The 25,360-nt window shown below is 48.2% G+C and overlaps 2 protein-coding genes across 4 annotated transcripts in view; one reads left to right on the forward strand and one right to left on the reverse strand.

Annotated features, from left to right (window-relative positions):
• Positions 1–843: 843 nt before the first annotated feature.
• The window catches only part of LOC125943291 (uncharacterized), a 56,132-nt gene continuing 31,615 nt past the window's right edge, over positions 844–25,360 (reverse strand). For all 3 annotated transcript variants that reach the window (XR_007465720.1, XM_049662225.1, XM_049662226.1), the window contains one exon: positions 844–1,114. Coding sequence is in view for 2 of the 3 variants with exons in the window: in XM_049662225.1 (XP_049518182.1) it covers positions 863–1,114 (252 nt within the window). In the remaining variant the exon portion in view is untranslated. The remainder of the gene's footprint in view (positions 1,115–25,360) is intronic.
• Positions 2,949–25,360, forward strand: part of LOC119442535 (beta-1,4-mannosyl-glycoprotein 4-beta-N-acetylglucosaminyltransferase) — a 48,242-nt gene continuing 25,830 nt past the window's right edge. Inside the window, exon 1 of the mRNA XM_037707448.2 lies at positions 2,949–3,127. The gene's annotated coding sequence lies outside the window, so the exon portion shown is untranslated. The remainder of the gene's footprint in view (positions 3,128–25,360) is intronic.

Genomic DNA, 25,360 nt, shown 5'->3' on the forward strand with positions numbered 1-25,360 from the left:
CTCTACGGCCGCCGCGCGTCCCGTTCTCCTGCATGGCCGCTCTGTGGGCACACACACATACCCGCTCCATGCGCTGCAGCTGCCGCGCGTGACAGAATGGGATCAATGCCGACGCCCTGAGGAGAGAAACTCGTCCGGTGTGAGTAGTACGCATACCTGTGTACTATAAATACGCCCACGGTTACGTGAGAATCTGGTGAGGCGAGCGTCGGTGCGCATAACTGTCGTCTACGGCAGCCTTCAGTTCGTTGAGGGTTTGCGCTTGTGGACACTACAGCGGCTCCTGAACTTATTTATGATCCGAGCTTGTAAAGCAAGGGAAGAAGGAAGAAAAAAATATTTCAAGGAAGATTAGGAGCGCCGTTACTTTTCGAATATTAATAACCTGGGCAAATTTTTTTCCAAACGTTTCTTACGGAGCACGATCATTCAAGGCGCCTGGTTGCTGGAGTGAATTTTTTTTTTCTTTTTTGCCTACATTCTTTATGTCGCTCCGCGTCGCGGCGACTTTTGTTTAAGATCCAAACTACCCATTCTCATCGTTCTATAACGTCCGCTTCCAGGCCAATCTCCCGTTTGTAATATGTGCCAATGTCCGAAATCATCATCGACATTATCATCACCATCATTCTGGACTCTCTGCTCTAACTTTCATTTGGTGAGGACAGCGTGGGTCGTGCGTGTGAAGGACTGTGTGTCCTTGCACGACTACAGTATTGCTACTGGGAGTTCGACATCAGCTTGCTTCAGAACTGAATGCTTGCCGTGTATTACAAACAGCAATCCTTCTCATCGAAGTCGTGTTGTGCTGCGACGGTATATACGAGATTTTATTGCATGAAACCAACCTGAATTTATTTCACTACATCAATCCAGACTGCTTTAGTCCAGACTGCCCTAGCTGCGGACAATGTAGTACTTTGGAACACATGCTCTGGGGATGCCCCTCGTTACAGAGGGGCCCGCATCGATGCACTGCAGACGAGTGGAGCTCTGCTCTTCGGAGCTCCGACCAGTCACGCCAATTTTGGGCTGTCCAGAGAGCCCGCGATGCGGCGCTGGAGCTTGGTCTCCCCGTCCCGACGTGGGTGCGGCCCGCGGCTTCGTCGCCTCCCTGAGAGGGGGCAACAGAGCTTCTCAGGACCTCCATTAAAGTTATTTGTCTGTCTGTCTGTCATGAAAACAAGGAATGTCGTAATGCATTCCAAAACGAACAAATGACTAAATAAACATTTATTCGTCATGATAGCTCATTCGCCTATGTCAAGAAGGGGGAGGCAGCTAGTAGTGGAAATAAAATAAATAAATAAATAAATAAATAAATAAATAAATAAATAAATAAATAAATAAATAAATAAATAAATAAATAAATAAATAAATAAATAAATAAATAAATAAATAAATAAATAAATAAATGGGCGCCACTAGGAAGGCGGGAGGGGAGAATGGGGAGGCTATAAAGCCGTCACGCGGCATCAGCTAGATCATTCGTTCCTGCCTTTTTCGTGAACTTATAGAGGGCCCGGAGATGCCCGTGGTCCCTACTTGTCGAGGGGGTAGCCAAGTCATAGTTCACAAAGCCCATACTGGTTTCTCCCCAACTGGTTGTGCACATTTCAACGTGCATTATTTCATGTCGACATGCACACAAACAAAAGCGAACTAACCGAGAAGACAGCATCAGTAGTCCGGTGTTCGAGCTTGTACGCTAAAATAAAATCATTGGCCTATAGGCCCTCCAGCGCTGCCCAGTTGCCTATTTCCTCAGACGCACTATATAGCGCTAACGACTCGACGCAAGACACTCAAACTTGCATACGATTCGACAATTAGCGCACGGTTAGCCTGCATGATTAAACAACTGCTGAAAGTGCCCTCAGCGCTGAAAGCACGTCTCGGCCCGTGTGGAGCAAGGTGTCCGCAATGCGTACTCTTTCGCTAGCCACAACTTCTCCTCCTCAGTTTTATTCGAGGTCGCACGGTCCACTGGACTAATTTGAGAGAACAAGAACGGAAAAGAAAAAAAGAAGAAAAACGAGACCGCGCATGCCCGAAGTTGCGGCGAGAAATGGCTACCGAGCCTCGGCCGCGCGTCCTCAAACGAACAAGCGTTGAACCGTTGTTGTGACGGCGGCCCCGCATGCGACAAGGCAACGCCTTGTATACTGCTCTCGATGTAGCGCGACCGCCTGGACGTTGGCCGGCAAACCACAGATAATGGAGGGTCTGGCTCCGCGCAACGTTGTAATGGGTGGCATAACTCAGGCCGAGCTTTCGAGGACACACTGCAGCAGAAACAAAGCGCGGCGGGAGATAAAAGATGGCGACGCGGGCTGCGAACGTGCGACGGTATCTTTCCGGGGAAATCTAGAGCTGCCCGTCGACGCGTGAATTCCAACGCGTAAGGCGGATCGAGGAAATGAGCTTTCATTTCGTATGTTGGCGAAGCTGAAGCATGCTATCAGTAGCTATACGTGTCGCAACGTCGGGAGAGGCAGAGTAAATTTATTTCTTCTTCGGCTACGACCACTACTATACTATTGCTGCATTGCAGCTAGTGCTTTGCGATGACCGGTACCGATGCCTACACTATACCTACATGTATATCCCTCTAGTGTCACAACTGTGACTACGGCCATAGTATTCGTCCTCCGACGGCTACTACTACAACTGCTACTGCTTTATACTAACTAACTAACTAACTAACTAACTAACTAACTAACTAACTAACTAACTAACTAACTAACTAACTAACTAACTATGTAACTAACAACCAACTGACCGGCCTCTTCTTCTTTTCCACTGTACTTACGCACGCGTAATATACTTACGAAGAAGCACGACGCACGAGGGCTTCGGCCGGGCGGAGGAGATCCCGTGAGAGCGAAAATCGCGCGGCCGCGAGGAGGTGTGCCGTGTTGGAGAGCGGGAGAGGAGGGTGCGGCTACGCGCGTACTCGCGCGGCCCGCGGCGACGCGGTGGCGCCCAAACAACGGCGGCCGCCCGCCGGAGTCGGCTCGCAGAGAAACGTGTGTGCCGCCGCGAACGCGATGTCGCAGTCGCCCGTGGATAGCCGCCGTCGTCCTTCTCGTGGACAGCTTGCCGCCAGCTCCTCCAACGGGCACAGGTGAGCGGTCCGCGATTGAGGGGTAGTTACGGGATCAATTGACAAGATTGAATGCGTCCCAAGTCTAGTCATCGTAAGTTTCGATACCCTACCCATTTGCACCAGTGCAGTGCACCTACGGGGAAACCTGCAGTGTTTGGTGAGCAGTGGTGGAACGGGAATATTGTAGTTGACATTAAGAGGGGGGGGGGGGGGGGGGGATGTAGTTGTGGAGGCCGTGTAATGCATCTGGCGAAGTAACCGGTGGTCTATATTAGTTACAAAATGTTTACCAAGAGAAGAGAAGCGCAGTCGAAGACGGCAGATAATTAGGTGGCGTGATGAAATTAGAAAGTTTCCAGGCATAATATGGTGTCAGCTGGCGCAAGACTGAGGTAATTGCAGATCGCTGGGAAAGGTCTTGCGGTGGACATGAATAGTGTTACGACGAAGATAATCATGATGATACTCGGCAAACAATCACCCTGGGGTTAGAGCTTGTGCCCGGGGGTTGGTTGCTACACGAGACCATCGGCTACGCGTGGAAGGTATACCAGTAAGTCATCGGCGTCGATAACGGCAGGAGTCCCACGCGCGAGCTGTCAGCCCGCGTAGCACAAACTGTTTGCTCACCACAGAGAGATTTGATATTACGCGTAAGGGTTTCTTTCTGCGCAGAACTATAAAGCACTTATACAAGCCCCCTATTGTTAACACTGCCGAGGCTCGAAGGGAACTGAAGGAAATTAATGAAAAATAGGAAGATAATCGGCGATTATCCGGAGTGCGCGCGCGGTAGCAGTCACTGAGCACTTTGCTCTTTGGGGGGAAACTGCGATTTTGTCGGAAAAGCCACGCGGAGACAGCTTGCGATGGGCTGACACGCTTCTATACTTGAATGACATCTTCGTATGCTTTGTCCCGATTTGAGAGCATGCGTCACTGCTTCGAATGGTCACTGTGATCAGTGAGTGAGTGAGTGAGTGAAATAACTTTAATAACAGAGGTCCGGCCGGTTCCGCCCTCTCGACTGTTGCTTTCGGTTTCCGCGACATTATCGCGTTGGGTCAATGAACATGTACAGCTCAAGCTTGTTGCAGTCAAGGCAGCTGACAAATGACTTTTTTTTTTTTTTTGCAGTGACTTAATTGACTGCACGATGATGATTATAAATGACTGCATGATGGTGACGATGATAGTCATGATGAATTGACTGTATACGCCAGAAGCTGTAGAATAGCGTGTACTTTGAGGGTATACTTATGAGCAAGAAGAACGTTCTGTTGTACCTATGGAAAGAACACACCATAGTCGTAAAATAAGAACATTGTTTGTATAATAAATGTTCATGCATGAACAGCTTTTGAGCCTCAACTCCGCTACGTCTGTGCGCATGTTCATGAAATTGCGGCTGTGGTTTCCAGTGCTGCTCAAGTTTCATTTGTAATACCTATGCTTGACGGCATCCTCTTCCCGAATGCTGTTAATCATTGCCGTTTTGTTATCATCTTCTCTGTGGCTTATATTCACCGCTCTGTGGCTTATATTCACCGCAGGAATTTTCGAAGGTTGCGCGTTACTTTATCTCTGCCGATCATCATCATTAATTCGATGCTCATCGCCCGTTGCTTACGCTATAGAGCGTTTTACGACCTCAAGGAAACCATATGATGCAAGACCATTGCCTTTGTTAGTGATGATGCGGTGATTCGCGCTCATGTTATATTTGTATTTCTGCTGTCACTGCATATTCGGTCATTGTTCGCAGATGTCGGCCGAAACACGTGTAACTGATAATGAATAAGCAGTAACGACGAAACGATTGGATCCGAATGCGGATCCAGTAGTCTTTGGTTTTCCATTCGTACTCAACTTGAGTCTTCACTATTCGAAATATTCGTTTCTCTCTGAATATGAGGGATAAGAGAACTTTTGGAGCCTAGGCAGGAGAACGACCAATGCAAGTGCGGACTCTTCCGATTGATTCTATTAGAGGAGAGCTGCGGTTGTTACTCAGAGGCAGCAGTTCCTGAGCGTTTGAACACATGAGGCAAATGCTAAATAATTTCTAGTCGTCTGACAACAATCCCTAGCTTTTAGACAGTCTACAAATTTGTTGCCTCGATTCACGCAAAGCAAGTTATCAGTTTGCAGTCTCACGACGTTTACAGCCCTTTAAGACGATGTGAAGTGCTCAAGTAATAGCCGTCAAGGAACACAACACCCTGTGTGCGTCTGGTCAGGCGCTGTTCGCTTGTGTGCGCCAGATAACTGAAACCAGCTTGTCGTTTACAAGGTCCTCAGTTGACCGGACGTCCAGTTGTGCAATGCATTATATGCAGATGTCAACTAACGTAAGTAAGCCTTTTTTTTTTTTACCATACGAATACCATGTAAACTTTATATTTCACCTCGTTTATATATGAGAAAACATTCGGTCGATATTGGAAGGTCGTTTTCTCTCGAATATTCGTATTCAACTCGGAAATTTCCTATTCGAGCACCCCTAGATTTAAAGAACATGCGTGTTTTACAGTGAAGATCCTCCATTTCCCGTGTTAAAAACTTGAAATCTGATGGTTTGTTCGATTTCACTTTGGTGCGTTGGAAGACGCCGTCTTCCGGAGATGACAGCGGAAGACGCTGCACGACCCATTTAGCTTTGTGGAACGCATAGTAACGAGCGGATCATATCGTCATCTCTATCTGTGCACTTACTGTACCGACATCTGGTAGAGTCAAGATGGAAGTGCCTACGACAGAAAAAAGGAGTGGGACGTCCCAAATCAGCACTAACACTTTGACACGTGACTAGATGTATTGTAGTACCGGTCCAGGGCGCGGATAATATACGCACGATGTCTGGGCGTGTCCGCCTATTCTCCCGTCTATTTAACTTCCATAGCCTGGTTTCTTCTAAGTAAGCCATATTGACCACGCTTTGAAGGGAATCGACATATTTTTATAGTAATCTGATGTATATAAGAAAGCCATGCAAAGTGACACCGCTGAACATTTACGGCTAGCTTCTGTGCACATTTATCTAAGGAACGTAACCGAAGATTAAAAGGAACAAAAGCACTTTCATTCGTTGCCTGTCTGTTTCCTTCCTTCCTTCCTTCTACTTATTTCTCACCCCACCCCCCACGTCTTCCCATGATAATTTAGCAGACACATTTAACAGACACGTCGTTTTACGGTAATACCATCTTGGTCGAGTACGTAATTAGTGCTCTGTTACCGTCAGCGCTACGTATTCACGTCCAGGTTAATACTATATATACGCCTGTAAGAACTGGGGCGCTATTCCGGACATCGGCGAATTCCGCCATATTGGCGAACGTCTTGTCAGCTCTGATTGGCTCACAGGGTTGATACGGCCTCTCTGATTGGCTTAAAATATTACCATTACAGGATATGATAACATGGTGGAATTCGATGATGTCCAGAATAATACCCCTGGTTCTTGTAATGTTATGCTAGGGAACGTGTAAACAGCTACGCGAAACCGCTAGTCGTAGACGAATTCTATACAGGCTTGAAAGTACATCTCGGAGTCCCATTCGCTTGAACTGCGGTCCAACTGATCCCATACGCATCACTATACCAGCAAGTATAATGTTTGACAGGTGCGGCATTTCGCGCAAACAACATTGCAGTCTTTTCGCAGTCACACATGCAGTGATGAACGCCCTGGTCTCTTTGTGCCGGGAACGTTTATTATTGCGATAGCAATTATATGGACACTCAAAAGCAGATTTCTGCCGTCGCCGTCGCCGTCGCCGTCGCCGTGAGGTTCCGTATGACGTCAATGGAGATGAAATCGTCGCCGCGCGCCGAACGCTGTATGTGCGAGTGAAAGGGCGCGAGGGACGCGCGCTTTCACGGGGAGTGAACGCACGGCGGAGAACAAACGCGCGTTCTGCGCTGTGCTCCCTTAAGGGCTGCAGAAGTAGGCGTCTCTTTCCTCCTCTACAATCACCATATATGTAGAGTAAACGTACCTTCTTCCGACGCGCGAGAGGCCGTGGGGGAGGGGAGGGAGGGGGAGGGAAAGGAGGCGACGTTTAGCTGCGGCACCAAGTGCCTATTTATATCAGAGGCTCCGGCAACAGTCACCAACGCCGCACGCATTTTGAGCGAATGCGGGCAAAACGCCGACGGCGTCGACAGCAGTTCTGCGTGTTGCCGGTGCTGCTGCATGCCCAAGTTTATACAGCTGATAAAGCTGCTATCATTACTCCGTATAGCTGTCTTCAAATTTGCTATCGCAATTGATGCTTCGCCTTTCAGGTGAAACTGCGACAACTTTTTACTTTCCCCTAGTGCAGGCTAGCGAACCAAGCGTGGATCCTTTTCTTGCTTCTATCTCGAATGTAGAACCGGTATACTGGCAGCAACGGTAGCTTCGCTCTTTCAGTACAGACTGTACGGCAGTCGACACACTTTTAGGCAGGCTGGCAGTTATAGGATGGTTGCGTGTAGTTTCCTTAATAATGGGAACAACACGCGCATGCATGCCTGAAGGCGTTTTTCCTACGCGGTACGTGCAGCCCCTTTAATTAACTATCCCACCGGCATCTTTCTCCCGCGCCTTCGCTTCGTTTTAATGCCAAGAAATGAGAATGCCAGAAGGACGAACGCGCTTGCACGGGAACGAAGCAAGAATGAAAACAGGAGAGTTGTGGTATGTTATCTGCGTATAACATCAACGCGACTTTGCATTTTAAACCAATGTCGCTCTGTCGTCCTAGCTCTGTTCCCAGGTGAAGCGATGCTTTGTATGCGGGACGCATGCATGCTAAATGACGGAAGACCGGCTAGGCGCAGTCCGTTATCATTTGTGTCATCGAGCACGACGCCATCAGTCATGTGGATACGCTTGCAGGCAGGTAATTTTTCTGCGCGCTCCATCGAACACGCCCGCTCCGCGCCAGCCCTGATGCGGAACGAACCCAGCGTTCTGTCGCCCCTAATTGGCAATGCCGGTATTTAGATTTGCGTGCCGTTCTGCTTTCTGGCTTACGTAGTAGTTGAAGCTCTGTAAAATGTGCTCGATGTTCTCTCTCTGTCGAAAGTGCAGGTCCAACCCATTCGGAGCAACAATTATTTGCCCGCGCGTTGAGATTTCGTTTGCAATGATTTTTTTCTTATATCTTTTCAACTCTCTTCTTATCATCCGACGCGATGCTGTACGCCAATATCACCTGTACGCCAATTTCATCGGTGGTGCACAGGTCAATTAAAATGGAGAAACGGTTGGAATTCGTAATTCCGCTCAATGTTATCTGAATAAATCCGGAGCTCTCCATTATACGGCACCTCTCATAGGCGGACGCCACTTAATTACGTAAAAGTCAATCAATCAATCATGAAAGCATTATTATTCTGCGCTTTAAAGTTTCAAGTCCAAATAATGTTTGAAGTTATGAGGATACGCGTCATTTTTATGGGAAATGTAGTACTTTGCGTTATCCACATCAAAATCATTTTTCGGGCTGAGCAGGCTCTTACTGCGCACACGTATTTTATGGGCTCGGCCAAGCTTCTTTCAGTAATATTATATGTTTAATCCAATGTAAAGACAAGGATTGTTCAAGTGACAACGGTCAACTCATTCATCAGAGATGGATTGTGCCCAGGATCAACTCATTCGAAAAATTGCTTCATTGTTGCGAAGGAAGTGTGCGAAGTAAATGGAACTGGTGGACAGTTAGAAACTTAATCTATTCTACTTAAGAGACATACAGGGCACCTTTATTCCTATTTTTTTTTTACATATAATCAATTTTTCAGACGCGTACACAGACACACACCTAATCTGTTTATTATTATTATTATTATTATTATTATTATTATTATTATTATTATTATTATTATTATTATTATTATTATTATGCGTACGAATCAGTATTACCCTGCCGATAAAGGACAGTCACGTATTTCCCATCATCGCAAACATACAACCTGTTGAGCTTAAACTACTGCATCTCGCATCATGTGCTGTCGACGTCGCAACAATAGTCAACGAAAGCGGTCACTCGCGCCGCATCCACTGCCCCAATGGCAACACCGCCCCAGCTAATGAACCTGAGACGTCGTGACAGCGTTGGAACTGTCCGTCCTTGTAAGTGTATACCGAGAGATCCCGGGCGTCCGCTCCCCAATGGCGCAATTGAAGAAAAGAAGAGAAATGAGGGCCCGTTGAATGGGCAGCGATGATCGCGCACTGAAGCTTGTGTGTACTGCACAACCCGCCCGGAGAAAGACACGCCCTCTGCCGCGGGAATCGAACTGGGCAACCAGCTCGCCGTAAGCGCGGTGATCGAGGGCGCGGCGCAAGTTGGCCACGCGGACGTGCGAGCGGCATGCCAACTAACATGGGCGAGCACGACGCCATTCAGTGCGATCGGCGGCCACCCGTTCCGCGCCTTCCTGTGTAGCGTGTTGAGTCGATATAGGAGGTGGTGGAAATAAGAAAAGCAAAACCAAAACGAAAGAACAAAAAGCGGGAGTCCAGCGGTCACGGCATAGCGTGTAAACGAAGCTCTCGAAGCACCTCGGTGTTGCCGGTGTGCGCGAGTGCTGCTAGCTGCACGAGGCGGAGATTTCTGCTCCCGTTCCAGATTCTTCTCCTTCTCCGTGTATACCGTATCCTGCCGCGTAATACCGTGCAACGTTATCAAAGTTTAAGTTGATGCCGGCTAATCAGGGACCGAGGGCCGACTCCAGAGTGTTTCGGAGAGGTATATATGGGTAGCGCATGCAGTAGCTTGCCCAATTCCTCCTCTCTTGTCCAGTTAACATGCTGTTTTTCTTTCATTGTTTTTAATGCGATTTTCAAGGCTGCAGCTTCTCTCGTAAGATGTAGCGGGGTCGATTCCCGCGTGTCGGCCGAATTTCATTGGGAACACTACAAAAGAATGCTCGTTTATCGAGTGGCGGTATCACCTCCTCATCGAAAGTTCACGGGGGTTTTCTAACTGAAATAACTATATAAACCCACTTGTTAACGGATTGGTGGTGTGAGGTGGTACATCAAGGACAACTCGACGCGCAGGAAGCGTCAACTATAACAAGTATGACTTCGAGGAGACCACATATAGTTGGCTCTCTTTTGCGTCACCCATGCATATGGATATAGCGAATCTTTCCTATAGCGTGAAACTTCCTCTACACTGTGGCTATCCGCATGCAGAACTTGTTTACTTCAGGACTGTTCCTTATTAGTCGGCTCTTTGGACTGTTGCTTCCCGTTGAGGGGCGATGGAGAGCACTTAACACAGTCGGTATCAAAATGTTACGGGGCCCGGGTTGCGCGTAAGAGCTGAATATAACGCACTGTAGGTCGCCTATACTGAAATTCACAGAGTTTCAAGTCCGAATGCTGCAGTGTTCCCAGGCAGCGGATGTATGCGGATTTTATTTATTTATTTATTTATTTATTTATTTATTTATTTATTTATTTATTTATTTATTTATTTATTTATTTATTTATTTATTTATTTATTTATTTATTTATTTATTTATTTATTTATTAGATTTGATGCCCCGTAAGCTTGTGACACCGCGATAGTACACCTGTTTCTTCTCTCTATTCTTTTTTTATGTGCACATACCGCGCCCCGACACGTGGAGATGGCAAATGATGAAATATTAATATCTGCCAACAGCTTCATGTTGCTAAAGACGCCATCTGAAGCTTCGAGAATACTGCACGGTTTTGGCGAGGAAGAAAAAGGGCCGGCCCAGAGGCAAATGACTCTCGCCAGCTATACACTACTTGCAATTTCGTCCCGTGCTTATTACAGCGCGCGCGCTCAAACTCACGAACGAGCTCGCAGATCCGCGCACGCCGACGGCGCCCGCAGAGAGTCACGATTCATCTCCCCGACAGCGCGAGCGGACGGTCCGGTCGTTTCCTTGAGCGCATTTCTGCGAGCCGGAAAAACAACCCGACGACGAGAGAGCCGCCTCCTTAGAGAGGCCCTCCCATCCCGTTATATGCGCACGCGTTGCAACACAACGCGAGAGGATCATTTTGTACCCGCTGACACGAGACGGCACGCGGCGTTTTCTCCCCGATTCGCGCCCCCATCTCGCCTTTGTCTCGCTTCCGCCCTCCGGCGGCACCTGCGGATGAGCGAGTGGACACTGCGCGAGCTAGCGTGGACGGACGGAGACGATGAGCTGCTGTAGCGTGCAGCCGACTGCAACGTATAGATCATCGGGTCTCGAGGAAGGCGGAACTGTACACGAGTGACGTGGGACCCCTTGCACGTTTATTAATTACTTTCGTAGCGTTTGAAGCTGGCACTTAGAAAAGACGAAGGCAATCGTGAGTGCCGTTGTTTTGCGTCTGTGTTTCTTTGTGCTGAGAACCGCCGTTTAAGTAAGGGCTGCGCGAGGGCGGAGAATCGGAAATACATTCGATGTGTTACTGGCGAGACTTCACACTTTATTGGCCTGTATGGTCCCTCCCGGACATCTTTTCGCTTATCTTGTAGATGACCAACCCGCACCTGCGGCATTCGATTGCACCCTGTTTTTGCCGCTTTATATGCGATATCTTTTAACGGTGGAGTCACAGTCTCATTACTTCTCCTTCTATGGTACTTTGGCGTAAAACTTTTGGTAGACACAGCTCTCTTGTATGTGGCAAGCGCATGAGAAGGGCTACAGCAGTCATTGCGGAATCTTAAGCAATGTGAATATAGACGTAAGCCAAGGAACATACCGACGCCAACACAGTAAACATTCCCTTCTCCAGACACAATGCTACGGCGCTGCTCTCCTCTGCAATACACTCCCGCCTGCAGTTTGCACTGGGCTAATCCCAACTCTCGCCAAGATCGCCTTTTCACGCTAGACGCAGACTTAAAAGGCAGGATTCCACCTAAAGCAAAGCGAAGTCATGCAACTTTACTACACTGACTGAGATTCGGGACGGCCCTCACACGACATTATCTCCATAAGATAGGCCGCGAAAATTACCTCAGCTATCAGCCATGTATGTAATACTCCGGATACGATCTCATACATCTTCTGCGACTGGCCTGGTTACCACACAGAACGTCAGATACTTAACACCACATTGTCTGGTTTGGACGAGAAAATAGTTTTGTAGCAGAAGGTGTAGGGGTCATGGAACAACAGTCAAAGATACACTGCGAACAACAAGAGCGGCCTTGACATCTTTAACGGAGAGCGGCCTCACCTCCAGGTTCTATGTACAGAGCTACAGCCTGCTCACGTGGGTTAGGTGTGTGCGCAGAACACACCTAACCGACTCCTAACCTAACATTAGACGACTCTTGCACAGGAGTCTGCTTAGTGCACTTGTGAGTACTTCTGCCGGTCTCGCTGATTATCGCCGCTTAAAGGCGCTAAAACGACGCTTGACGGACGCTCGCGCGATATAGTTAAAAATGCGGGAGGCTGTAGTTTACTGTGCACTATCATTGTCGTCCGCGCTCCCTCTCTCGCCTGTTCCTTACCCTTCTCCCGTTCCCCTGCGCAGAGTAGCAGGCTACAGACAGCTTCTCCGGCTGACCTCTCTGCTTTTCTCAGAATAAAATGTCCTCTCTCTCTCTCTCACGATGCGTCTTTGCCATGACATTGCAGCGACTACTACCATTTTCAGGAACGACACACTACAAGCTGACATCGTAGCCCAGTTATGGGTTACGATTAACGCAGCTGATGAACCTTAGACGTCGTGACAGTGTTAGAATGTTCAAAACAAAAACACAATAAAACAATAAAAAACAGAAGTTCGACACCAGTTGTGGCTTAGGAGGTACGGGGAACTGTCGGGTCAAGGTTGGGAAAAAAATTGGTCAGAGAAAAAAAGCTGCATTCTTTTTTTTTTTTTTAAGTTTCCCGTGATGCGGCTTTCACTGAAGGCGACGTTTAGAACGACAGTTCCCTTGAATGCGTTTCCGCATTTCACTGTCACGTTTTCAGGACCGCGCCACTGTATACGTCGCTCTGAAACAACGTTAAACCGGTTCCGCAGAGGCATCACTTTAGAGTTTTAGAAGTATCGGACAAAAACCTACAGGACGCTATAAGCCCTGAGTACGAAAGGAGCCAAGTATATACACAGTTCGGCTACTGCACATGCGCGGAGTCTTTTTCCGTGTTCTAAGTCATTAAATTTAGCTGTGTCTAAAATTGCTTATTGCCTCACGTTCTCTATTCATGGTATAAGTAAACGCGCCCGAATGTTTATTCACGCCTAGCTTTTGTTTGGAATGCAGAGCCACTTGCAGGCCCTCATCTGCATAATTACTGTCAAGAGGAAAACAACGGAGTTTCAAGTCCTGCTTCTCCCGGCGAACAGAAGCTTTTTGGTGCTGTATTCGCAGCTACAAATAGACTCCGTAAAAGGGTGATTCACTATCTTGAAGCAATCTGACTCGTCTGAGTAACCCGCACACCAAGTTAGCGTTCCCTGAAACCATCGACGCGTGCGAGAAAACTTCACGCTTTGCAAACGCACCATGGCCATGTCCGTCTAAGTAGCTATAGCTACGGGCTATACTCACTGCCTCAACTGATGCATCTGCGCGCCGTCAATCTGTGTCGCCCCACTTGTGCAGAAGTACTAAGTGAAACTTTCTCGCTGTACAGCACACGACGGAAGCATCAGTCACGTCGACCTCTTACTGCCGGCCTCAAGTGTATATCTCTCTGTATAGTGTAGCTCCACGTCGGACGAAATTTCTCCAGGAAGATAACGAAGGAAAACGAAATGACAGCTAGGCACGTCCACTGGAATTCCCAGGCCGTCGACTGACCTCACGATCCGTGCAACGCCCTCAATGGTGAAAGCCAGCCATGAAATCTCGAGGAAAAAACAAAAAAAGAAGAAACAAAGCAACTAAAAGACTGCTTTTAACCGACACCCTTTTGAGCAGCAACCAAGCGGCCGGCGATAAAGTAGATGCCAATCTCTCAAAAAGGAAAAGGCGTCCTCAGGGAGCAAGGGGTCTATACCACACAGCCTCGCTCTGTGGGACGTTTCTCTCCTCCGAAGTGCTCAATAGCCGTGCGTGCCCAATTCAGAGTCAAAACGACGGCGGTGGTACAGAGTGTGCTATAGCGATGGGGCTCTTCTTGAAACGCGCGGCGAGCGAGCCCGCCTGCCTGCCTGAAACGTTCGCAGGGCCGTTTCTGTGGGCGGCCGCATATAACAAGCGGGTCACACAGAGAAGCCCGCGCTGAAAAAAGAAAAGAACGAGTGGGCGCCCGAGTCGGCCGCAACGTGCGGAACACACTGACCTCGGCGACCTTGGTTTAGCGCTCGATCGAGCTCTTCGAGAGAACGCCTTCGTTCCCCGAAGCACGATGATGGAGCCCGTGCAACGACGCCATATCGCCGGGCTAGCAGGAGAACCGCGCGGGAGTTGAGTCTTCGGGAAGTGGATAGCCCGAGCATTCTCTGCGTGCTGATCGGATTATATAGCTGCATGCACGCGGACTTATAGTGCAAGTGTCCGGCATATAGCTATCATTTCGGACGGTGCTACGCGATACGAATGGTCGACTCTCAGTCGTATACCGCGAGAAAGCGTTTTCTTTATTTTGTCATCCAGAGCTAAACTACGCGCTTTCAGCCGTATAATTGCGACGCGATCCATTGAGCTTTTGTTTATGTAGCTTCTCGGACAACGTCAACGGTATAGTTTCCAATGAAAGAAGCTAATTTGTTGCATTTTCGCGGAAGCAACACGGTTTTATGCTTTGGTCTAGCCTCTCTCTCTCTCTCTTAAATTCGTTTCTGCGGTTAATCTCTCGCACACATTTCGTTCTTCTTACGATGGATAAACTTAGGAAACGATGAGCCCGCAACCGCTCGCTGCGTATATGGAACAGATGGGACTCAGTTTTCTGCTGTTCTTGGCATATATGGCGCGCGCGCATTAAAAACGTACGTCGTATAAATATTTACAGGTACATTTTTGGGCTCTTCCGCATACCTATAGATATGCACGTTCATACGCCATGGCAAAAAGCTGTTATTGTCATGTCGCTTTGGCAACGATAAAATAATTACCTATCCACGCTGGACAGTTGCGAGCTATCGCAATCCGCAATGTTACGCAATCCACAATGAATTTGTTCCGAACCCCGAATGTAAACACTGCTATGTTGTATACAGGATCTAGGGAAAGGAGACACTGCGTAAATTCAGGGAAACTTGAGCAGGAGCACAGTCTTCATCGCTGTCGATCAGCTACTCGACGGTTCCTTCGAATGGTCCTCAGTGCTCCTTTTTCTCTTTCTTTTTTCATAGGCACACAATTCTGCGCGGTGCCAAGTCATCTAGCAACGTCTTCATTACGTTGTACAATTCACTATTGCAAGCTGCAACTGGTTAGCTCAGATGGTAGAGCGGCTGACCCGGAAAGGCGGTGGTCCCGGGTTCGAGTCCCGGACCAGGACGAATTTTTTTTCAACTGCGAGGCTTTCTTTCGAGGAACCCGGTTGGGTTTCCATTGTAGCAATTGCTGCATTTGGGTGGATGTCTCAGTTTCCCTTTAATTACTTATCTCCACCTAGCGGATTTCCGCTGAACTATTACGTCATACACTTGCCTTTGCTTCGAGTTGTCGACAAATTCGACTTCGCCCTGCCATCTGCTAGCCGCCTGGTTAGCTCAGATGGTAGAGCGGCTGCCCCGGAAAGGCGGTGGTCCCGGGTTCGAGTCCCGGACCAGGACGAATTTTTCTTCAACTGCGAGGCTTTCTTTCGAGGAACCCGGTTGGGTTTCCATTGTAGCAATTGCTACATTTGGGTGGATGTCTCAGTTTCCCTTTAATTAGTCATCGACAAAGCACGAGCGCAGCGTCTCGCGGGGGCTTTGCCCGAAAAGTGAACCAGCCAGCACACGAGCCCGTCCGAGTGCACCCTCTCGCCGCTCGTATTTTCATTTTACTCCGCAGCTCTCACGACGTCTCTCTCGCGTTCCTACTGTTTTGAGCTGCGAACTCCGCTTCAGCATTCTCTCCTTCCCGCGCGGCGCGAGCGAGTCACCGCCGCAGCAGAAAGACGCTGCCCCCGTCGGCCACCGTCCTCGCGACTCCCTCGGGTCAAGTTCAGCCGTGCGCCAAGCACCGAAGGGGACGGGCCTCGCTCTGTGTCAGCAGGCCCACCTCTTGCTTTTATTTCTGCTCCGGGCTCAAACCGGCTCCTGTGTGGTTGAACGCGTGTCACCCTCGAGCGAGGCGAAGAGAAGAGCCGAGCGAGGCGGGTAAATACGAGAGGGTAAACGAACTAAAAAAAAAAAAAAAAAAATGGGAGAGACGGGTGCTACCGGAAACACGATTACGTGGACTACGGCGACGACGCTGCCTTGGTGCGTGCAAGAGCGGGGAAAGGGGAAAGACGTGCAACCGCGGAAAAACCGAGTCCTCGGCTGCTGCTGCTTCCTTGTTTAGATTTGGGGTCGACAAACTCTGGAGAACGAGCACAAACCATGATATCTCGTGTGCGTAGGGGTGATGGCCGTCCTGAACAGTTTCCCGAATAAGAGCCGTAAAAAAAAACGACGACGCGTGTACACGGTGCAAACTAGGCTACGCAATGCCGATCGCCCGGCCCGTCTCAGCCTCAAGAGGCCGTCGTTATGTCCGGTGAGTTCTCTCGAAAAAGACCGACGAAAGAAAACAATGACTGCGATGGGATAACGACCCGAAGAACAAAGAACGTATGTTCGAATGCATTAGCTTTTGTTTCGTTGTCGTATATTTCCAGCCGTGACGAGAGCGAAAGAAATATCGGCGATGCCTGATAAGTTTGTGAGGCCGCAGGCTTGATCTTGCTAGATGAAGAATGGATGAAAGATGTAGCGAAGCACGCTCCATTATAATGACAATTATGCCTCATTGAGGCCTGTGGCAGCGTGACGTAATGACAGAGTTTGTCCGTGGGTCAAAATTATACCAAGGTTGTTTTCACTAATTCGGCCATGCGGTTACATGCAGCAAATAAGAACTAGAAGAACCAAAAGAAGAATAAAGCTTCGCTGGTAACGGCAGGCAATATACGACATTTATACGACAGGCAATAAGGCAATAAAATGCGCTGTCACGATCGTCCCACGCTTGGCAACCGTGCTTATGACTCATGAGCACTATCACGTATTGTTTTCATGGGCACTTAGTGCTTTCGTGCACTATGATAGCGAGCGAGAATCAACGAAAATCATCAGCCACGCTATTAATTGCAAGCGATGCTGAGCGGCAGAGGAGATGGTCGGAAGCGTCTGTACTCTTAATGTGCGCACCTGTTCAGAGCCCTTTCCGATTTCCCCAGACCTCAAACTTTTGCCTCAGATGAAATACACGGCTATGCAAATCGGATTAGACATCATCAAAATAGAACACTGCTGTGTTTCACATAGTATATTGTAGTTCAACGTACATCAATAAATATTTTTTAATAGAAATAAACAGAACGTTGGTTTTTATCCTCGAAGGCGTGTTTTCACTTGATAAGTGGGATATGCTTGTCGCATACGCATCCGCTGAACAACCCAAGCTTACTTAATTTTATCACCATATACTACAATCGGCATTACCTTGCTACGCTTTAATTCTCTCTCTGGTTTGCTGAGATGTTATTATGCTTGCGTACGTTCAGATACGTTAAGCAGGAGCACGGACGTTTGGTTTTTGCAACTTCGAAGGAAAACGCGCATAAGAAAAGTTTCCTTCCAGTCTATTTCAACAGCTACAGAGCACCAGGAAAGCAGCGACTACTTGCTGTCTTGGCGAGAGCGCCGCCATCAGGCCTCCACAAGGCGTCACCCAAGAATAAGCTTTCGAAGAAAGCCGTCCGAGCCTATTTGTTACGCCGTCAGTTACGCTCGCACCTATAGTACGCAGCCGGCATTACTGACGTCATCGGCTGGTCAACAAAGCGAGTAAGCAGCAGCAAACCTCTTTCGTGCGGCCGACCGAACTCCCGATCATGGCCGGGCGGCCCTGTCGGCTACCGCGTTTTAAATCGGCGCGCGACGTGAGAACAATGGCCTCCTCCTATCCGGCTCCCATGTATACGTTTAAAGGACGGCCTTGCAAGTGGGTTAATGCGCTCTCTCGTGGGAGGGAGCGTTGATCGGCGGCACCGCTAAGTACCTTGAGCCGAGGCTGCGTGCGTGGTTCCAAACGAGGACCGAGACACTCGCACGCCGGGCGGGGCGGGCCATTGTCTCCCAGTGCGCCCGAGTCCTCACGCACGCCGAGGCACTTGGGGCGCCGCTACGGGCAGCCGTATCGCTAAGGCACGCGAACGAGGTGTTTCTGCGGCGTCGATTCGGGGCGCCATCTATCGTAAACGATCTCTATTTTCTCCTTACTTTTTAACCAGTGCTTCTGACTCGTCCTACAAGAGCAGGTGAGAACCCTGATGGTCCCACTCCCTATACCCTCGTTCTTTCGTCCGGAGCGCTTCACATCGGCAGCTTGCATTGTGCCGGGGTAGTGTGTAATGTATACTTGCGTGTATAGTGCAAGCTATGTGGATGTAGATCATGTAAAATAAAGCACCCAATTACCAATTGTTAAGGTTTCAGGAACTCCTCACTCGTGAGATGATGCATCTGCTTACTTATAAAAAAAAAAAAAAAAGCGTTTCTTAGTACCCCGGAAGCCCACGTTATAACCGGAGCAGGCAGCGCATGTTCGACGCGAAATTTTACCGCGTGTCGCTGTGGTTCGCGCTGACACCTCTGAGATAAGTGTGATTCCAGTGTAGCTTCCTATAGGTCACGACCCGAGTTGTTGCGCTTTACGGGCGCGTTTAACATTTTGGCTCCTTCAGTTCCGCACCAGTTTAGAAACCCTCTGTTTGTGCACTCTTCGTGCTTAACGCTTGATAAAAAAAGTCACGATGACACGGGAACGGCAGAGACATAGGCAAAAAACATGCAGCGGAACGTTCCGCTTTCATAGTGAATAGAGCTCGGTCACAAAATACAGGACGGAAAGCTTCTCAAGTGCGGAAATAACCCCTATTTCTATTTCCTTAGTTTTTTGTTTATCGCACACGGTGCCTCTCTTGACATAAAACATGCGGTCACAGAGATCATTATTGGGACACTAATTCGAGCCGTTTAATATAGAGTTATGCCAGGAAATGCGGACAATGTGGCCACACACGATTATACATGACTCGTTGTTATAAATGTTGTTGGTTCTTGGACACTCTAAGAGTAGATTGTCCAGAGCTGTGATGATATGTACAGGGTGGGCAAATTATTGGCACTATGCAGAGCAGAGAGATTCGAATTAAAACTGCAACGAAACAGCGTTACATTTATGAAAAATACTTTTTAACTTACCATATGTTTCGTCACGGCGCAAATGTTGTCGAGTTCGCCTCTCCCGCAAGAATTACTGCTATAGCACAGTATACTAAAACAATAATCTATTTGCGTATTCTTTCTACATGTTATCTTAGACTGAGAGAGAGAGAGAGTAGATTTTAATGAAGAGAAGGGAGGAGAGGTCGGCCTGGAGAGCGTGTCTCTAGCCTGCTACTCCTCACTGGGGTAAGGGGAAGTGGGTGATACAGAGAGAGGTAGGTGACAGGTGATTATGATATCGTACAAGGAGCTACTATTTACACACGTTGTCCAATACGCGGTTGTGCACTTTTCACACACTACACGCAGGAGTAGTGTTGTCCGCACAGAACGTCATCGCACAAACACATTTCGCGCACTGCACACTGCACAGGTCCTAGAGACGACCGTCTAAGCCCGTCTCACACATAAAGTTCAAAAGTGATCTTATGGTGCGCTGGGCATGATCAACGCTTCTCCATGCGCCTAAAATCTTGGCTTCCGAAAAGGGGCGGGAGTCCAAAGAGTCAACACTACGTTTTAGTGTCCTTCGCTCGGTCACATATTGAGGGCACACGCAAAGTATGTGTTCTATTGTCTCGGGAGTGTGACAGACGCTACAATCAGGGTCTCGTTCGCGTCCAATCTTGTGAAGGTATTTGCGAGTGTACGCCACACCAAGCCGTAATCGATGGATTAGTGTTTCCTGGCCTCTCCGCATCCGAAGTGGAAGTCGGAATCGCAAGCCGGCGTCAAGTCTATAGAGGCGCTCTTGCCGATGTTCGGGGTTGTCCCATTGTCGCTCCATAGACGTTTTGATGGAGTTGTGTAGCAAGGCGTTGATGTCATAACGGCAAAAGGGAAGTTTTATAATCTTCCCGTCAGTGTGCGCAATTTTTGCTTCCGCGTCAACCTGCTCATTTCCGGCTATTCCACAGTGGCTGGGAATCCACTGCAGTGCAATGTTATGCCCGGATTGAGACGCCTCGGTGAGCAGAGCCATGATGTCGTAGATTAGAGGGCTATATGCGCTTCTGGGATTCATATAATTGCTTATGAGTTGCAGCGCCGGTTTTGAGTCGCAGAACACTGTCCAGTTAGCCAGGTTTTGTTGTAGTATGCAGCGGACTGCTTCTCGAATGCCGGTCAACTCAGCTGCTGTAGACGATGTTTTGTGTCCTATCTTGAACCGCTGCGTAATCCCCATTGCAGGTACCGTGTAAGCTGCCGCGGAAGAGGTCTGTGTAACAGAACCATCTGCAAAAACATGTTCGGTATATCCGTACTTGTAAGCAATGTAGGATAACGCGAAATGTTTGAGACCCGCAAGTGGCATTTTCGACTTTTTCGTTATTCCGGGGATTGAGGTTTTCACCGTCGGCTTTGCCATCGTCCAGAGTGGAGCTTCCGGTATGCCATGTGGTGCGAAGTCCGACGGCAGTAGATCCCGTTGCGACAATACGGCTCCTGAGTAGGCGGCGTCAGGCCGTATACTTGTGACATTTGTCAGTGGATGATTCCTATGCCTTGTCAGTAGCCTTAAATGCACTCGCATAGGCTCATGTTGCAGATACACTCGAGCTGGGCATGCGCGTGCCTCTGCAATAGTGCCCCATGTGGAAGTACATCGTGGTAACCCTAGGCAAATTCTTAGTGCGCGAGCCTGAGCTCCTTCAAGTGTGCGGAGGGCAGATGAACTAATCCGAGAAAGTACAGGTGCGCTGTAGCGGAGGTATCCAACAAAAAGTGCCTGGTAGAGCTGCAGAAGAGATGATTGGGATGGCCCCCACGATTTTCCAGACATATGTCGAATGATTTGTGCAAAGCTGTCCAGCTTTTTTCTCAATGCAGAGATGTGTTTCGACCAAGATAAGTCACGGTCGATGGTGACTCCGAGAAACTTATAGTGGGTTACCGAAGGTATAATCTTGCCATCAATCATGACGGGGTAGCAGGCCATTGACTTCCTGGTAAATGTCATGGCTACACTCTTAGTCGGTGAGAGCTGAAGTCCACGACTATTTAGGTATTGCGACGTTATTGACACTGCACGCTGTAGCTTCGTTTGTACTTGTAAGCGCGTTAAGCTCGTGGTCCATATACAGATGTCATCTGCGTACACAGAGACCGAGACTGCGCCTGTGAGTTCTTTGACGAGTCCAACGAGAGCAACATTAAATAAGGTTGGGCTCAGTACACCTCCTTGAGGCACCCCACGGTAGACAGGATGGTTCCTTGTATGACCGTCTAGAGTTGTCATAAATATCGTTCTCTCTCGAAGATAGCTGGCTATCCACTGATGCATACGGCCACCAATGCCATATTCTTCAAGGGCATTTAAAATTGCATCATGTAGAACATTGTCAAATGCACCCTTGATATCCAGAAAGACAGCAGCCGTCAATCGACGGCGACGTTTCTGATGTTCAACAGTCGTTACTAGATCAATAACGCTGTCGATTGACGATCTACCCTTTCGGAAACCTGTCATAGCGTCTGGATATATATTACGCTTCTCCAAAAACCATTCTAGGCGCATCAAAACCATCCGTTCCATGGTTCTCCTACAGACCAGTGGCGCTTGCCAGTTGTATCTTAGACTGATCACGTAATAAATGTTGCAGTGCCGTCATACAGACCCGTGTATACCTGTGCCATATTCTGGTCCGCACGTGCACACGTGTACCGACTGGAACCACCATCCAGCATTCAGATGCTGCCATTCCTGACGCATCGAACTTCAAGGTGATACTCACCACGCCAGTTGTTAATCTTGTATTTTATCACCCTGCATTTTTATTTTTCGACACTACCGCTCGATCCTTTCTGCAGTGCACATGGATCATGAAGCTGTGCGTGATAAGCAATCAAAAAGATACTCGAAGTGCGCATAGTTGAGCTTGAGGTAGATGCCGTACTTGACTAGAACATTGATGGGCGATAGACCGTTCTTATAGAAGAGGAAGCGAAACTTCACACGAACTTTTATCACCTAAATGGTTGCATTTGTTTGCGCTTGTGTTTGAATTGTTCTCTATAGCTGTACGTTTACAGCTGTTTACAATTGTTTACAGCTGTACACGAAGCCAAATAGCGTCGAAAAGGGCGCGAAGGATCAAGTTGAGGGACCCAACCCGCCCTTTGACGCCGAGCACTTCTGACGCCCCTGAACGGGTCGTTTTCGCCAACGTATATGCATAAACTAAAGTGGCAATGATTCGACGCATCTGTACTGTATAGCGCGCCGTTGTTTGTACGCACATTACGAGCAGTCAAACACTTTTTCTACATTTGCTTTGACCCAATGTTTTATCATCAAATGGATATCATTGTGTCATTGCAACAAAGTTGCAACAAGTTGTTTACAGTCTCATTGGAAGAAATTACGCAACGTATTCTATCGTTCTGATGGCTTCCTGTTACTTGAAATGAGGAGTCTTATATTCTGTGACGCTGTAGATGTCGTAAGCAATGCAATCTAAGCACATACGTCCTATCGCGTTGACGTCAGGTGCATCAACAGGTCTGCAGATACGAAGAATGGACTATATAGAGACACGCGCAGAATGTAACTGCATGATGCTCGCAGCCTTAACCTCGGTATTCAGCCCAATTGCTGTACTGCATGAGTCGGTGCCGGTGGGACGGGATTCTACAACGTCCGTACTTCAGGGTCGCTTGTGCCGGAAGGCTGCAATTTTCGGTGCTTGTCCGTACGGATGCATTTTTTCCGGAGAGCAAGGTCACCGCTGCAGCAGTCAGAGCCGAGAGGGGAAGCGAGCTTGTGGCGCGAAATTATTACCCCACGCAGACAAAAGTGAAAGAGGGAGTCACGATTATTATTGAGTGCTCGTGACCGGTTTTCTTGCAGTCATTCGACTCCCTGTGGACGGCGACCGAATGCACACAGCAAGCACGTGGAAAGAAAAAGAGACATTCGCTAAACGATCTGCATTCACCTTGCCCTGCCACCCCATTGAGAAACTGGCATTCACAAAACAACGGAGTGTTTCTATCAGACTGCGCTCGGGTAATCTTTGACCCTTCCAATGTTTATCGTATAATCATGGCCACTGGCAACCCGCGATGCGCGGAGTATACAGACATCGGGCCTGTGTCTGGCAATTTGTCATTGCATTCACTCCACTTTCATTCATCCCTCCGTTGATATCTTTCAGACATCAAAGCACACCATTCGTTATGCGAAACTTCATTCATTCACGAATTGAGTCACTCCGTGTGTCACAGACCCCGGTGAACGAGGCGCAGACGCCGGACTAAATTCCAAAGCCGAATTATCAGCTTCCACGAAAGCGAAATCATATCATATCCCACGAAAGCAAGGACAATTAAGAATGGGCCCTCTGGTGCGCCAGCGAACGCCGGTTGCTGTCCAAAGACCGAGTCAGAGCCCAGAGTCAGCGTTGCCAGATTGGACAGTAGGTACGACACCAGAAACTCGCTAAAATTTCCCCAGATTTCACCAGAACCTAAAATTGCCAAAAAATTACTAAAAATCATCATTTCTTGTGAATAAAAACACTCGCGAAAGTTTTTTTTTTTTTTTTTCAACTTTAGCGAGTGTTTATTCGCAAGAAATGTGCGCGTAAGTGGGCGCGTCGAACTCTGGACTACAAAATTAACATTCGTCAAGTACTGACTTTATTATTTACAAAGTCATGATGAGGAGCCTTTAATCATCACTTGGAGCATCGCAGATGTCTGAACGAAACCTGCTTACCATATCGTCTGTGATAGCAAACTTCACGCAACAGCCGTCTCTGGAGGCACACGCTGTGCGAATTCGTACAATGGAATCCAAAGTTTTCAGTGACATCTTGTTTCTGTACTTTGTCATCACACAAGTGACCTGACTGAAGGCACGGTCCACCACCATTTGACACTGGGCACGAAAGGCATGCCAGCGAATACAATGCAAGTTCCTTGTAGGGCTTTTCACCCATGGCATTTTCAAACTTGAAAATCCCTGCACAGAATGTTGCAGAATCCTCTGGAAGTTTGCCTTCCAAGACGGTCTCATAAAGATGCATAACAATTCTCCTGTATTGTATTTCAATAACGTCCAGGTTTTCTTCAATCAGATGTTGAAGTGGAAGTTGCAAAACAGAATGTCGTGCAGTTTGAGACAAGACTCGCGAAGGGTGAAGTCCACTCATGCCCTGAAAAATGGCTTGATTGGAGGGAAGACTCTTTTCCTTCACTCACTTCACTTGAACAGCTGGTGCCGTCTAGTGAAGCATAACTCGACATGCGTTGCAAATAGAAGCTTTGGTTGACTGTGCACTCTGACTATGCCCTAGCGGTAGCTTATCAGCCTTACGATCGGGTAATGTCCCTTGATCAAGGGGCTTTACGATCGGGCGGCCATAGGCGCTCCCTAGTGGCAAACGTTTGGATGAGCAGCGACGGTGGGCAGTATTTCGGTAAAGTGGTTTTCCCCAGATTTCACCAGATGTTGTCTGGTGTAGAAGTTTGCTAGCCTGGCCACCAAAAGCTCCAGATTTTCACCAGATTTTCGAAATCTGGTGATGAGTTTCACCAGATGGCAACGCTGCGGGCCAGAGTTGTCAAAACACAACAAAATATATTCTTCACACAAGGCAGTTGCACACACACTTGCACACTTAGGCTAGGCACAACACAATACAAATCAGATGGGTATTAACAAACACAAGAAAATAATTAACGACAAGCACTAAGAGTCCAACACGTAAAGTACAAAATAAATAGGAACACTAAGTGTCCAATCGTATTCACCGTGTTGGTCTTGAAGTCAGACGATCTCGGCGTAACTCGAGCAAATCTCGAAGAAAGAACTTCTTCCGGAAATGCAGACGCTCGATGAACCCGTCGACTAGCTTGCCGGAGAATCTCCTTTC

This window comes from Dermacentor silvarum, chromosome 2 (genome assembly GCF_013339745.2).
Source record: "Dermacentor silvarum isolate Dsil-2018 chromosome 2, BIME_Dsil_1.4, whole genome shotgun sequence".
Taxonomy (NCBI): domain Eukaryota; kingdom Metazoa; phylum Arthropoda; class Arachnida; order Ixodida; family Ixodidae; genus Dermacentor; species Dermacentor silvarum.